The sequence below is a fragment of the Varanus komodoensis genome, unplaced genomic scaffold (assembly GCF_004798865.1).
Source record: "Varanus komodoensis strain SLA01 unplaced genomic scaffold, ASM479886v1 scaffold5, whole genome shotgun sequence".
NCBI classification, from domain to species: domain Eukaryota; kingdom Metazoa; phylum Chordata; class Lepidosauria; order Squamata; family Varanidae; genus Varanus; species Varanus komodoensis.
The window spans coordinates 5,831,776-5,845,372 of NW_025336087.1; the positions used below are offsets into that span (position 1 = coordinate 5,831,776).

General features: G+C 43.7%; 1 protein-coding gene across 1 annotated transcript in view; it reads left to right on the plus strand.

The window, feature by feature from the left end:
* Window positions 1-7,589, plus strand: part of RAB3C (RAB3C, member RAS oncogene family) — a 101,512-nt gene extending 93,923 nt beyond the window's left edge. The window contains exons 3-4 of the mRNA XM_044446513.1: window positions 839-963; window positions 7,402-7,589. Of these exons, the coding sequence (XP_044302448.1) occupies window positions 839-963; window positions 7,402-7,589 (313 nt within the window). The remainder of the gene's footprint in view (window positions 1-838; window positions 964-7,401) is intronic.
* The last annotated feature ends 6,008 nt before the right edge of the window (window positions 7,590-13,597 follow it).

A 13,597-nucleotide genomic window follows, 5' to 3' on the forward strand; every position in this document is an offset into this window, starting at 1 on the left:
CAATTACCTAGGCAAGCGGTGAGCTCTCTCACATTGGAGGCATTCAAGAAGCAGCTGAACAGCCATTTGTTAAAGAAGCCATGACTTGGAGCCCAGCCTGAGCTGGGGGTTGGTTCCAATGGCCTGATTGGCCCCTTCCAACTCTACACTTCCATGATTATGATTATGATTATGATTATTAGAACATTTCTATGCTGCCCCCCAGGTGTGGTACCTTCAGTGCGCCCCTTTCTTAGTAAGCCTTTTTGCAACCAGTATCACCAACTCCTCCTTTGCTTTCTCTTCATTATTATCATGGGCTTGCTTACCAGTTAGAGAGCCAGCAAATGAGAAGGCAGTGGCATCTGCTTCTCCTCCTTCTGACCACCAATATTGGGACTAGAAGGGGAGGCAAATGAATGAGAAGCTGGCAAGGGTGAAGAGGTGGAGCAGCTCCAGAGGGCTTTTGACAGGGGACCCTGCTGGAGCATGGAGCTTTGCCATGTGCCTTCGGTGCCAAGCCATACTGCACAGGACTAACAGACAGAGAGTTGGTGGATGATGTTCTTTCTTCCCAGTCCTGGGGATAGAGCAGCCATGGTTCCCCTGTCACAGCACAGTATCTTGGATCCCTGATCACAGTGCATTTGAATGAGAGTAGCTGAATGAGCTCACAGCTGCACAAGGCTGAATGGCACTCACCTATGTGGCAAAACATCATTCTAAACCGTTCTCTGTCCTTTAATTACATGCAAAATCTCCTATCTGAGGCAAGTCAGCTCGCCTTGCCTAATGGTAGGCCCAGCCTTGTAATCTCATCTTTCTGATGACTGTTGTTTATCTCTCTTTCTCTCCTAAGGTCAACCCAAATAAAAACATACTCTTGGGATAATGCCCAGGTTATTTTGGTCGGCAATAAATGTGACATGGAAGAAGAACGGGTAATCTCCACTGACAGAGGGAAACATTTAGCAGAACAACTTGGTAAGAAGAGAAATGATAAAAGAGCTGTTTACTGTTGGTGACCCTGCTTAACTGCACAGGTTAACATGAAGAAAGAACTGGAAAAAGGAGATGTAGGTGTATTTGCTCTGCTCTCCCAGTAGCCCAGACTAAAAAAAAGAGGTTTGGTGTGGAAGGAAAACTTGCTCTCACTTTGGGATCAGGTAGCAAAGCCAGCTCCCCTTTCTCAAAGCACCTCTCCAGTAGATAGTGTCAGGGCATGGTCATATGGCTGTTCAACAGTTTCTAGATGGCTGTAGGATAATTTAGAGTCACGGGGTAATTCAGAGCCTGCTCCCAGCTTGGAGCTGGGACTTCAAACTCAGAGAACCCTCCCTGTATGGGAAGAACCACCCTGGCTGTGGCTCTGAAGCTGCGGGAGTTGCTGTGGAGACCAGGTGTGTGGGGCAGGGAGGGGAAGAGAAAGGATCTGCCAGCGTACACAGGGGCACTTCAGCCTCTGAGCACAAGCATGGTCATAATGGACTGTGTAGGTGCTTTGCATGGCAGCCTGCATAGGATGCCCATGATCTTCTGAGTATGGAGGGTTCTAGACAGCCTCATTAAACTGTGCTGCTGGTGACCAAAGATCAAGGGAACTCAAGCCCAATTTTTTTAAAGCCAAATGGCATTGCTCACTTCCAAAAGAACGTGGCATGTGGTAAACATGTATGAAGCCCAATGTAATTAAAGGCAAAATATTGTTTTCTCTTGATTTCCCATGTCTCTTGGATTCATTAGCCATTCTCTCTCACATCTTCATACACATTAATCTCTCTCTCCTCTTAGGTTCTGGGTTTGTTTTTGTTTTTCCTTTTCTGTTCTGCACCCTTTTTTAACACCTCACCTATAAGGGCTTAGCTATACACTGCTTGGCATCAGGAGAACTTGTCAAGTTCTGGTTTAGTATTACATGCATAAACCTTGGGCCTGTGTACTCTGCCCACCTCTCTCTTTTGCAGACATGAGCAATCAGAAACATTCACTTCCATTCTCAATTCACCATGGTTTGCTGTTATGTGTAACCTGCAACTGTGGTTAATCTTAACTATGGCGAGGAAAACAAGCCAGGGTCAGAAACCACATTTGGGGCAGGTTCATGTAACACAACAAGCCAAGGTGTTTTCTTGCATAGGATAGTCTGTCAGGTTGTCCAAACACTGTTATGGTATTCCGGGATTGCTTTTGATTTTTATCTGATCACCTAAAAGAAGCACCATGGTTTCCACAGTCCCGATATACAGTTACCACAGAGTCCCTCAGGAAAGAGTGGCACTTGCTGCAAGAACTGTACCAGCCATCCAGTACTGGGATTGAATTTCAGGCACAGTGGCTGATGGGTTACATGCCAAGAGTGGGAGGATTGAGCCTGGAGGGTGGAAACATGCTAGGGTAGAAACCACTTAATTGTCTGTCAGACACATCCAAGCAAAATAGCTGTACCATGCAGGGTTGCTTGTTATACTGACTCCAACTGTGGAGTGGAACTGTTTCCATAAAGGTTGTTCTGGGTTTACATATAACGACAGACTGTGGTTAGTAAAGAAAGAAGCTAAAGCTTCTAGTCTGTTCTCCTGTGCCAGAGGTGGAGGAAGGGAAGGGAACTCATGAGCCCAATGTGTATTTGTATAAGGGTAAACTTTGGCTTTATATGACATGCAGTTATGTCTAAAATGCAAATTGCTGCTTTTAATTCAGAAATGCAACTTCCTTCCCCCTCTTTGTGTTCTGGACTTGTGTTTTTCATGCATTTAGATGCAGGAGTGTATTGGTAGATTTTGAAGTGTGGGTTGTTCATGATTGGCCCCATATGCACCCAAGGAGGAGGCAACAATGTGGGCAGCTGTGCTGATCCATATCAAAGTACTGTGCATTACAGCACAGAAACCCATAACAACACACTGATGCTTAGGAAAATCCACTTCCCTCCAACTATGAGGATTGCAGCTAAATGCAGAGGAAACAAGGGAACCTGAAGGGGCTGACAGGTGACTTCATTGTCAATGGTTCAGCTAGCTAATTTTAGACACTGACACTATGGCCTTCCTGGCAAGAAGGGGGATGGCTTAGATGGTCATATGTATTATTTCCATTGCGAACAAATCAGCCAACTTTTATCTACACATTTCCCCCTGCCCCATTCCCCGCCTTCGCAGCTGATTCTGCATTCCTGAAATATCAGAGCAAAGAATATATAAAAGAAAAGAAGTGAAAAAGCTGCTTTTTGGCAAAATTTGCAAAAGCAAAGCACAAAACTTTGAGCATGTGCAGTTTTTCCATTTAATTTCACTTAAGGCACAGCACTATCATAACTACTGGAATAAAATGGAGTTTACTCCTGCCCTCATGCTGAACTCAGTTATTTGGGAAGAAGCTCCATTTTGTTTTAGAAAATGATAATATATTTTTAAATCCAAGATGAACATCTGTCATCATGTGCGTGCCCCGTCAGTTTCCCCCTGGCTGAAATATTTAACAGCAAGAAGCAAGGCTACTGTGGCAACCCACATCACACCTGCTGGACTGCAGCATGCCAGCGCCAGCCCAGAGGGTGACACGGCTGTGCGCCTGCCCCGCCATCATCGCCTGCCCCTCCTGGGGACCTGCCCAGCGGCCGGGGCCCTGGACTTTGACCGCAAAGCATAGCCCTAGTTGCACCTTCACCACCATACCTCCTCATCGCAGTGTTCCAGTGTTTCATCCCTGTGAACTCAAGCCCACCACACCTGTGTCAAGATGGAGAGGAGGAGTTGTAGCAGAGAAATGGCAAATGAAAGACGGGTCGCACAGCCCACTGCCTCCTTCTTTTAAATGAAGAATTGCTTGCTTGTGAAACTTTATTTCCTTATTAAAAGCAGCTATTTGGCATCTCAGCATACATATATCTCCATGTAACATTGTCTTGTTAAGCCCTAAAGGAATATCCAATCTGAGCCTTTGCTGTTTTTGGGAGCTTTGGAAATAGTGGGGTAGGCATGGATACAAAGCCTTTTCTTCCCTGGTAGCAAACCAAGGAAACAAGAACAGGATGAGGATTAGAAAGTGAGAGAGCCGAATCTTTTGGGTCATCCTGAGAAAGGATTGAACACAGAATAGCTGGAGAAAGATGGTTTGGAGAAATAACTCAAGAATAAACTGAGATGGAAATCAATTTAGAGGATTTACCTTTTCGTTTTCTTTAAGTGGTTCTTTTTATCAGAAACACTAACAGCACCTTGCATTTCATTCTAAGGCATGTTGTCCCCAGCAGCAGTGCAGCCCTAGCCCAGTGGTAGCAAGAAGCAGAGAGGGGCAAAGGGAATTTATTTCAGAAGGCAGGAAACTTGCAGCTGAAAGAAATGTTCTTTCATCTAGAGGTCACTTCATGCATTACTTATTTTAAGTGCATCTCTAAGACTTATGTGAAGCTGACACATATGTGTGCAAGCACACTTGGGTTGGCTGTGTACAGGATGTTTATATTTTCAGAATGGTTTATACATAAAGATGATTGTAGCCTTCCCCATGTCTCCAAAATATTATTGTTGTATGTTTATAATTTCCATTTAGGACCTTAACAAGCAGGAAGTCAAACCATTAAGTTTCTTGCTTCTGTTCTGGTTCAGCTTCAGCATCAACTGGAGTTGCTCCAGTTTGAGTCTGATTCAGGCCCATATAGGTTCAGTAACCAATTCAGCATACATAATGAACTGAATTAGTTCTGGTTTACATGAGAATGTTGAAATATAATCCTCATTATTAATAATGATCATTGGCACTGATCATTCTTCCTGGGTGCCCTATTTGCCCAGTTGGCAAACAAACCATGGCTAACAAACAAACTTGGTTTGTTCTTACCTCTAAGCAAGCCAGAGTGCTGGCTTTGCACATCACAGCAACCCAGAAATGGAGCTTTCTTGGGTTAATATCCAATGCAGAAAGAAAATGTAAGTGATGAGTGGATAGATGGCAGCCATACCAACTGCTGGGTTGTTTGCCCCAGGAAACTATGTTATATGCAAACCAGGTCAATGCCTTACTAGCGTAGATTCATTAACATTCTCACTGCTACCTATAGAGTCGGATTGAGCAGTGCAGCATAGGAGAGATGCTCTTCAATGCACAACTATGGTGTTCCCTTCCTCCCGTACTTACACTGCAAACCCATAGATATATCCAGTGTTAATCCTACTCATGGTCAACTGAAGCTAGTGCTTGATGCAGGAACATTTTACATCTTGAAATACGTTAATAATACTTTAAAAACTGTAAATATATGAATTGATTGTGCTAATATTAGTCACTTGTTTTGCTGTTATAAGTCCTGCTTACTTTACATGGCTCTGCAATTACAGTGGAGCCAGTGAGTATACCTGGCTTAGTTCTGGGATCTGCCTTCCATAAGAGGCAGTACCTTCTGTGAGGGAAAGATTACTGCTCACAGAATGCTCACCATCTGATTTTGGGGATCCCCTTTGCCCCCCTCAAACACACATTACACTGCAGCCCATTCAGCAGGCCTTCTAACTTTTTATATAGCATTTTCACAGGGCAGTAGGGGCTGCCATGGAAAGGAGGGGATGGAGAATTCCACTTTAGCCAGCAGACTTGATCCACCTTAAATCTGGATTGAACCCCAAGTTTTCTGTGGTTTGATGGAAACCTTCTTCTGAATTGATAGCCTCTGTTTTTCCTCCAGTTTTGTTCTGGTGCAGAATCAAAGACAACTTGTCAAATTCTGTTCGAGATTGTGGTGAGGAGGGGGAGAAATAAGTGTCGGTTCCAGTTTTCATTTTAGGTTCAATTTGACTCCCAGTTTGTAAATCAGATGAATGGATTTAGAGAAAAGCTTTTTGGAGTACATTTTGGTGAACTCACTGGCCATAGTCTGAGAGATCTTTTTTCACCTGTTTAGTCTCTCCTGTGTTCTTTCTGCCATGTGTACCTATTGGGGAAGCAGGACAAAAGCCATTTTTAAAGCTGTCAGATGTGTTCTAGCCAATAACGTACACTCTCCTTTTGCACTACAGATACAAACAAGCACAACTTAAGCCTTGGATGGAAAAGGAAGGTGTCGCCCACTAGCCTTGCACCAACTCCTGTTGGTGCTGAGTCAGTTGCGCAGTTGGCTGATGCAGCTTCACAGGCAACAGCTCTTCACTCTGTGTCAGGCAGAACCTTGTATAATACTGTGGTATATTTAGAAAACCTCTGCGCAGGCTTCTTTCCTGCACCAAATGTTTGAGAAGCCCCATGGAGAACGTGTCCTTCGGCCCCTCTGCTAGCCAGTGACACGCTCTCATTCCCAGAGGCAGCTTTAATGAATCCCCATTAAGTGGCCATCTGGGAAACAAGGGGTGCACCTAGACTTATCCAGGCTCACTGCAAACCTTCAAAGAGATCCAGTTACGTTGCTGGAAAAAGAATAGGCCTACAAGGCCAGGAAGAAGAAGTTTTTAACAAGGTTTCCTGTTTTCACAATAGTAATAGAGATGCCCCAGAAGCTGAAATCACTGAGGCTGAACATACCATCACCTGGAGCAATCCTAAATTCATCCTATATCCTCAACATGCAGGATTTTCCATGCCTCCTGGGATGCGCCAGGCAGCGCCAGCTGCAGGTTGCTGAGCAAGATACCTTCCGAAGTCTTCTCAACACCATTATCAATAACTGCTATTGCTTCTCATCTGCTGCCAGATGTTAGCGCCACAGGCAAAGAGCTCATGAGTTGCGGGCAGTGGTCTCTGCTCCTCCTCCTCCTCCTCCTCCTCCTCCTCAGCACCACCACTGCCTGGGCCAGAGGGAGAAGCAGGTGAACAAGCAGACTGCAATGGTGAGGAGGAAGGGCAAGTCAAGGGGGATCTTGCCAGTGGAGCCTTGCTAGGGTACGGGCCCTTGACATCTGCCTCGTCATGCCTTCCTGTGTAACTGGCCTGACTCGCCCCAGTTTGGGAATGTGAAAGGCATGCAGCCTTCCACCATGCCCAAGCTGGTTCTGATGAGTTTCACATTCCTGGGAAGCTTTGGAACTTCCCTGACCATTGGCTCCCATTAGGAGATATTTGTTAGGCCACTGGGTCATGAACCAGCAATAGGTTGAATAGAAGTACCGGCTGCCACAATAGCACTGCTAATAATATCATCTGAATTTACTTCATTGAAATATGGATATTGTTAGGCAGCTAGTTCACCACAGAAGTCTCAACCAGTACTATCTCAACACCATTCAAAGCCTGAGCAACAGATCTTGTACTAGTTGGAATGAAAGATTAGTTTCTCTGTAAGCTTAAATCCCAAATGCATTTGCCTTAAAGAAGCCAGCTGCTTTGTTTTTCCTTGACTTAGTCTTCCTTCCCTCGGCCATTATATGCCTTGTTCCAAAGTGCAGTTTTGATGCGTCACATTTTGTGACTCTGTTCCTTTCTGACTTCTTTTACCAGGTTTTGAATTCTTTGAAACAAGTGCCAAGGACAACATCAACGTCAAGCAGACGTTCGAGCGGCTGGTGGACATCATCTGTGACAAAATGTCAGAAACTCTGGAGACGGATCCTGTCATTGCTGCTGGTAAACAGAACACAAGACTAAAGGACACCCCTCCTCCACAGCAACCCAATTGTGGATGTTAATAGAGTCGTTGTTGTCACAGGCAGCTCCAGTGTGTTCTTTTGCCAATAGAGTATTTAACATAGGATCTATATGCCTTTCTTTATAACATTACTGGTTCCTTTGTGGGGAATATGTTGTCTTTGATGTCCACTGCTGATACAGAATTTATGTAAAGTTATTTTGCAGAACAGATTGCAAATATTTAAGGCCAGGACTCTCCAATTTCCCACCATTTGGTCTCTGCACATAGGTGGCTCTTCTGTCTTTTTCATATGTTTACTTTTCCCCCACATTTATCAACTTCTACTTATCTGGGACTGTGCTTAGGGATGTACCAATTTTGTTAAGTCTGTCCATCCAGGTTTCACAGATTGTCAGGTGTCTATCATTCCATTGTCTGCTTATTGACAGAATTGGAGTTTTGGTATGAGAATGTGCTTTAGCGCAACTACACACTGGCAAACAAATGCCATTGCATGAATCCCTGCCCCCCAACCCATTAAAACAACTGTCCACAAGTCCATGAAATCTGTCTGACTCAGAAAAAGCAGTTCTGATGTATAATCTGCAAATCAGGTTCATAGAAACATGAATTATTTGAATCCACTGCGGATTTTTCCAGTATCATACTGTGACCTCAGGCCCAACTCTGTCTGAATGCTATTCTTCCTTCAGCCTTTTTCACGTATTGCTATATACTACTCTAGAGTGATGATCCAGGAATAGGGTTCCAATTATTCAGCACTCCAAATCAACATTAACATCTCAGAAAGTGATCCAGCCTAGCATCATCTTCCCAGTAGGGTCTGCATTCCCTTGACTGTGGTCTGTTAGGAGAGACACAAGTGGGCTGCTAAGCAAGGGCAAGTTCCATCTTTGTCATGGCACAGAGAGATACCTGTGGATTTCCCAGATACTGGTCATCTGTCAACCGTCATTGTGGGCTGCATCTTCTGGGGTTTTGAGAGCCTATGGACAAGACACCCAGTGAATTTGCCTGATTGCCACAATTATTCACAGCTGCCATTGCTCCTCATCTTCTTTGTCATCACTGCCACCATCTTTTCATCACTGACAGGCACAGAGCCAGTGATCAAGTGGGCAGAGGCACCTGCGGCTTCTCCTTCTCACCACCACCTTTGCCCAGGCTGAGTGAGAGGTAGATGAACAACCAGGTTGCAATGGTGAAGAAGAGAGGAAGGTCCAGAGGCTCTTGTAGGAGGGCTCCTGCTGAGATGTGGGCCCTTGGCTGGTATTCACCCCTGCCATCCTTTGATACTGCCCCTGCTTTGGACCACTGGTCTACGGAATCTGACTGTTAGCAGTTGCTTCTGGGCTTTGGATATCCACACCCAGAATGTGGCTTATTTTGAAGAATACCCTTCCATCATGTAGACTAAGTACATGCAAATCTTTATGCCCATTTACTAATAAAAATGCAAATCCTGAGACAGTTAAAATGGGGAAGGAAGTATGGACTATGGACTATTTTTAAAAGCAGAGTAATACCCCAATTCTTCAATTGTTTGTGATGTGAATAGTCAAATGTAGGATATGTTCTTTCTTTTTCAAGAGTGTTTCTGCACACCACAGAAAATATAGCTACTTGCACTATAGACAGCTGAGCCAAAAATAACTCCACCACACTTCATATGCTTATTTTCATACGAACACCGACACACATTCCACAATCCAGGCTGCCTCTGTGCATCAATTCAGAGTTATTAATGCATAAGATAGAGAGCTGATAGGCATTTCTTCTCCGTTCATCAATACATACAGGAAATGAACAGTCACAAGATGACAGAGGAAAATGTTAACACGAGATAATCAAAATATAACAAGAGAAAATTATTACAGATATGTGCTCAGTTTCACATACATGGAAACTCTGCTTTTAAATGTGCATTGCTCACGGGATCCTTGTTAACTACTGCTAGTAAAAACAGTGAAAATGACCATTTTGTAAAGTTATTCTTACCCAAAAGCAACTGTGCCTTGATGCTAAACAATCTGCTCAAGATTGCCTCTACTGCAGGGGAGGGAGGCTTCCGGCTTGCAGGCTGTACTTGGTGTCTTAGCAGAGTCCTGAGTGCCACCAGCTGGGACCAGGTGTAGAAGGGGTTATGCTTGGGCTTAAAGAGCAGGGTGCCCCTGAGCAGCTGCTGAGTGAATACAGGCCCTCCTCCTCCTCCTCCTCCTCCTCCTCCTCCTCCTCCTCCTCCTCTTCTTAGTAGCAGAATTGAGCTGAGTTGCACACTCCTTCACAAAGTTTGTTCCTAGTTACTCCAGTAGTCTAATTGATGGGATGGGGAATCATTTTGGTGTTGTCACATTCATCTCCTGCAGAGATCTGTCAGTAAATCCCAGTACTCCTCCTTCTGCTGTGTTGTGCATGTGGAGCTCCATCTCCACGGGAGCTCCTTCATCCCCTTGTATGGGTTAGAAATGCTCTTCCTACCCAGCGCAGGTCTGCCATGAGGTATGCCCAGCATCCCAATTGCTGCATTTAGTCCACACATGCTGCTCTGTGGACACAAGGGAGATCTGAAGTTTTTCAGGTGCTCTTTATGTGATGGTTGATTCTTTGAAATATGGGGTCCAATTCATGCGTGCATGTTCAATCATTTAGTTTTCATTATTTATGTAATCCATTTATATACCAGTTATCATCTCAAAGTGGTTTTACAAAATCAGGTATTAAAACACAACATGGACAGTACAAGAACAGGGTCAGACACTGATTTGTTTCAATGAATGAGATGCTGTAAAACATCTCTATTGCCCAAGAGCAACTCAAATAGAATGGGTTTTGATGGAGACAATTCACATGCACTGTTCAGGATTAAGTATAAGAAATGAATTGATGTACAGGCATAAGTGAAAACATACATTTATGAAGTGCAGGATTTTTCCAAAGCAGGAGTAGGCAACCTAGACCCACTAGCTGTTTTGAACTACAAATCCCATAAATCCCAGTCAAGATTACCAATACTAAGGGTTTGTGGGAGCTGTAGGCAAAAATATTGGAATCATGTCTCCATTCCAGAGGTTCTGTTTTTCCAGAACTCCAACTCTAATTCCTAAAAAGGTCAGTAGGTATAAATGTTCTATGCCACTGAGAACTCCCCTCCCTTTTATTTAATAGAACTGCATTCTCCCTTCCATTGCCACTCTCATTAATAACATCAGAAGTTGCCTGCAAGGACAGATCTGGGTCATAACTTCTCGAAGACATTTTGTCTTAGACTTTCTTATAGTTTTTAATATGAGCATCAGAAATTGACAGTGTTTTGGAAAGAAACAGAAAAAATTGATAATGATGATGATGATGATACAGCTCCTCCTTCACCTATTCAGGAAACAGAATGTGCAAATAGATTAGGAAACCACTAAAGGATAGTGAAAATACCAAGTTCTCATGTCATGTGTTTTAAAATATATCTCACCTTCTCTCCCTATACCCATGGGATTTTCTCTCTTTTTTTGATCACCTAGTTAATAAGCTCCCTCTCCGGTAATTGAGGCAGTTTTGCCCCTCCTTCGCCCAGCGACATTCCATCCTGATGGATCTGTCTGGACTGATCTGCCTGATCTTGCTCAACAGGCACCCAGCAGAAAGGAGGGGCGTAGAAAGGGGCTTGATAGGTGTCTGTTTAGCCATTTGTTCAATTACTCCTGCCTGTAAGGAAACCCCTTCACTGCATTTCACGGCAAAAGGAAGTGAAGGCCCTTCCCTCAGCCAATCAAAGGCATCACTCCAATTTTGCAGGATGGCCGGGACCGGAAAGGATGTCAGAGTCAAAATGCAAAACAGCTAGGACAACTGTTCACTTCACATGTGCACATTTCTATGCCTCCCAGGAGTGGAGTTTTCTGAGCAGCCCAGAGATCTTGTGTTCTGTGGGGCAGAGGGTCCAGAAATACAAGTGACAGAATAGATCAATACGGCTAGCAGCATTACAGCCAAAAGAGGACAGTCCTAAGCCCCACCCTTGGGATGCAAACAAACCTGTTACAGAAATAGTTAGTAACAGCTGTTGCTCAACTGAATCCAGGATCTGGGCAGAGGTGCAGGTGCTCTTGAAATGCAACACTCAGTCTCTGTTCATGGAGGTGGGGGAGGAACTTCTATCACCTGCCCCTCCAAAGGTGCTCCTGGCCATCTTCTTCAGTGCTCTGCTAAATGTACAGGAGGCAGGTAGTTACATTAGCAAGCTCCCATTTCCACCCTCTTCTGAGTGAGATAAGTGCTTAATGTTGCGTAAAAATGAAGACAGCAGAACCCAGATGTGTTTTTATTGCTGTTATCTAGAAAGCAACTTTGGAGAGGGATGCCTGAGTGGAGAGGCGGTGAGGGGGGAGCTTTTTACACTTTCCCTACCTATCCCTTTCCCCTTTGAAGGAATTGCCACTCAAGCACAGTGTTTAAAATGCATGATTGTTGTCACATATGAAGGGATCCTGTTTTGTTGATGGGTTTCTCATATTGAGGCCCCTCATATGAAAGGAACTCAAGGACAGCATTCAATTCTACACTGCGATCTTCTTCTAGTCTACCTGAAATGTGCTTTGAAGCAAACGGTACCCTGTGGGTTCTTACTCGTTATTTTATTTCTGTACTGCCCAAAAGCTGAAGCTCTCTTGATTGTTTGCAACAGCACATAAAATACAATGCAAGATAAAGGTAACAGTAAAACATCATAACATTAAAAGCTGGATTTTAAACCAATTTTAATCCATTACAGCAATCAGCAGGCATAATTAAAACAGCACAGCAACAGAACCAGGTGGCTGCTGTGCAGGGGCAGTCAGACCCCAAGTCCTTGCCAAGTCCACATTTGAGCATGACAAGAAAACAATGCAGAGAAAATCCTTTCTCCCTCTTTGCTCCTGCTTGTCTTCCTGTACTGGTTGTGCAAGCAGAGTAGAGCAGCTATGGGACTTTTGAAACCATTAAATTCATTTCTTATTTAGCTGTGTTTGTTATTTAAAGGGTGCTTGTCTGTTTTAATGTTGCTTAGTTTGCCAGGATCCCTTTATGAGTTCCTTTTTAAGGTTTTTTTGGGGGGTGGGGGCAGGGGTGTGGTTGTATGTGTGTGTGCTGCTGGTGGTGTTGCTGTTAACATAGCCTTGTGCACAACTAAGTCCAGATCAACTTTTCCACTCCGAATTTTTTAAAAAATAAATATTTACCTGTCTCCTATTTCCATTCTATAGGCACAATTCACAGAAAGTTGCTCATTTTGAAGTCCTGCTAAAACCAATGTGAGTGGATAATTTAACTTCATAACTTCACTTCTGCTGAATTAACTTGCTCTGGTTTGTGCCCTGGGTCTCTTATACAGATAAGAAAATACTTCCCCAAATGTTTCAGAAATGATGAGGGAGATATTGGGCAGGACCCTAGAGAGCAATCATTCCATTGCCAATAAGCAGAGTAGCATTTACCAAACTATGACTTTTTGTTGTTGTTAACTGCTAGAAAGGGGGATGGGGACTAAAAAATAAAAAGGGGAAACATCCAGCAGAATATTGCACATGACCACTAAGAGATAATATGATAGAAGACTTTCCTAAATGAGAAAATTCCCCTCTTAGGGGGAAAATCAAACTATGTAAATTTTTAAAATACAGAATGAAGAATTTCTATGAAATTTTAATGTGCTCCTGTAACATGTGGGTTCGGTGAATGGGAATGGGAAACTCCTAATGAGACAGAGTTATGTAAGATATTTGCTAGCTCAAATATATATCAGTTTATTGCCTCATTTTAGTATTCTGGGTGAATACTTGTTTAATGGCATTAATTTCCCTTTCTGGCATCCCATAATGAATAAAAATACTTGCTTGAGAAAGCAGCCTACCCAACCCTGGACCCTCTGTGCCTTTTGAGCTGTCATCACAAAGGGACTCAACAATAGCCCAGCCTCTGGTAGAGCAGCTCCATGCATGGTTAAAACACGTTTGGTTGAAGCAGTCCTTTCTTGCCCCATGGACAAAATATTGGCTGTGAGGTGCCACATGC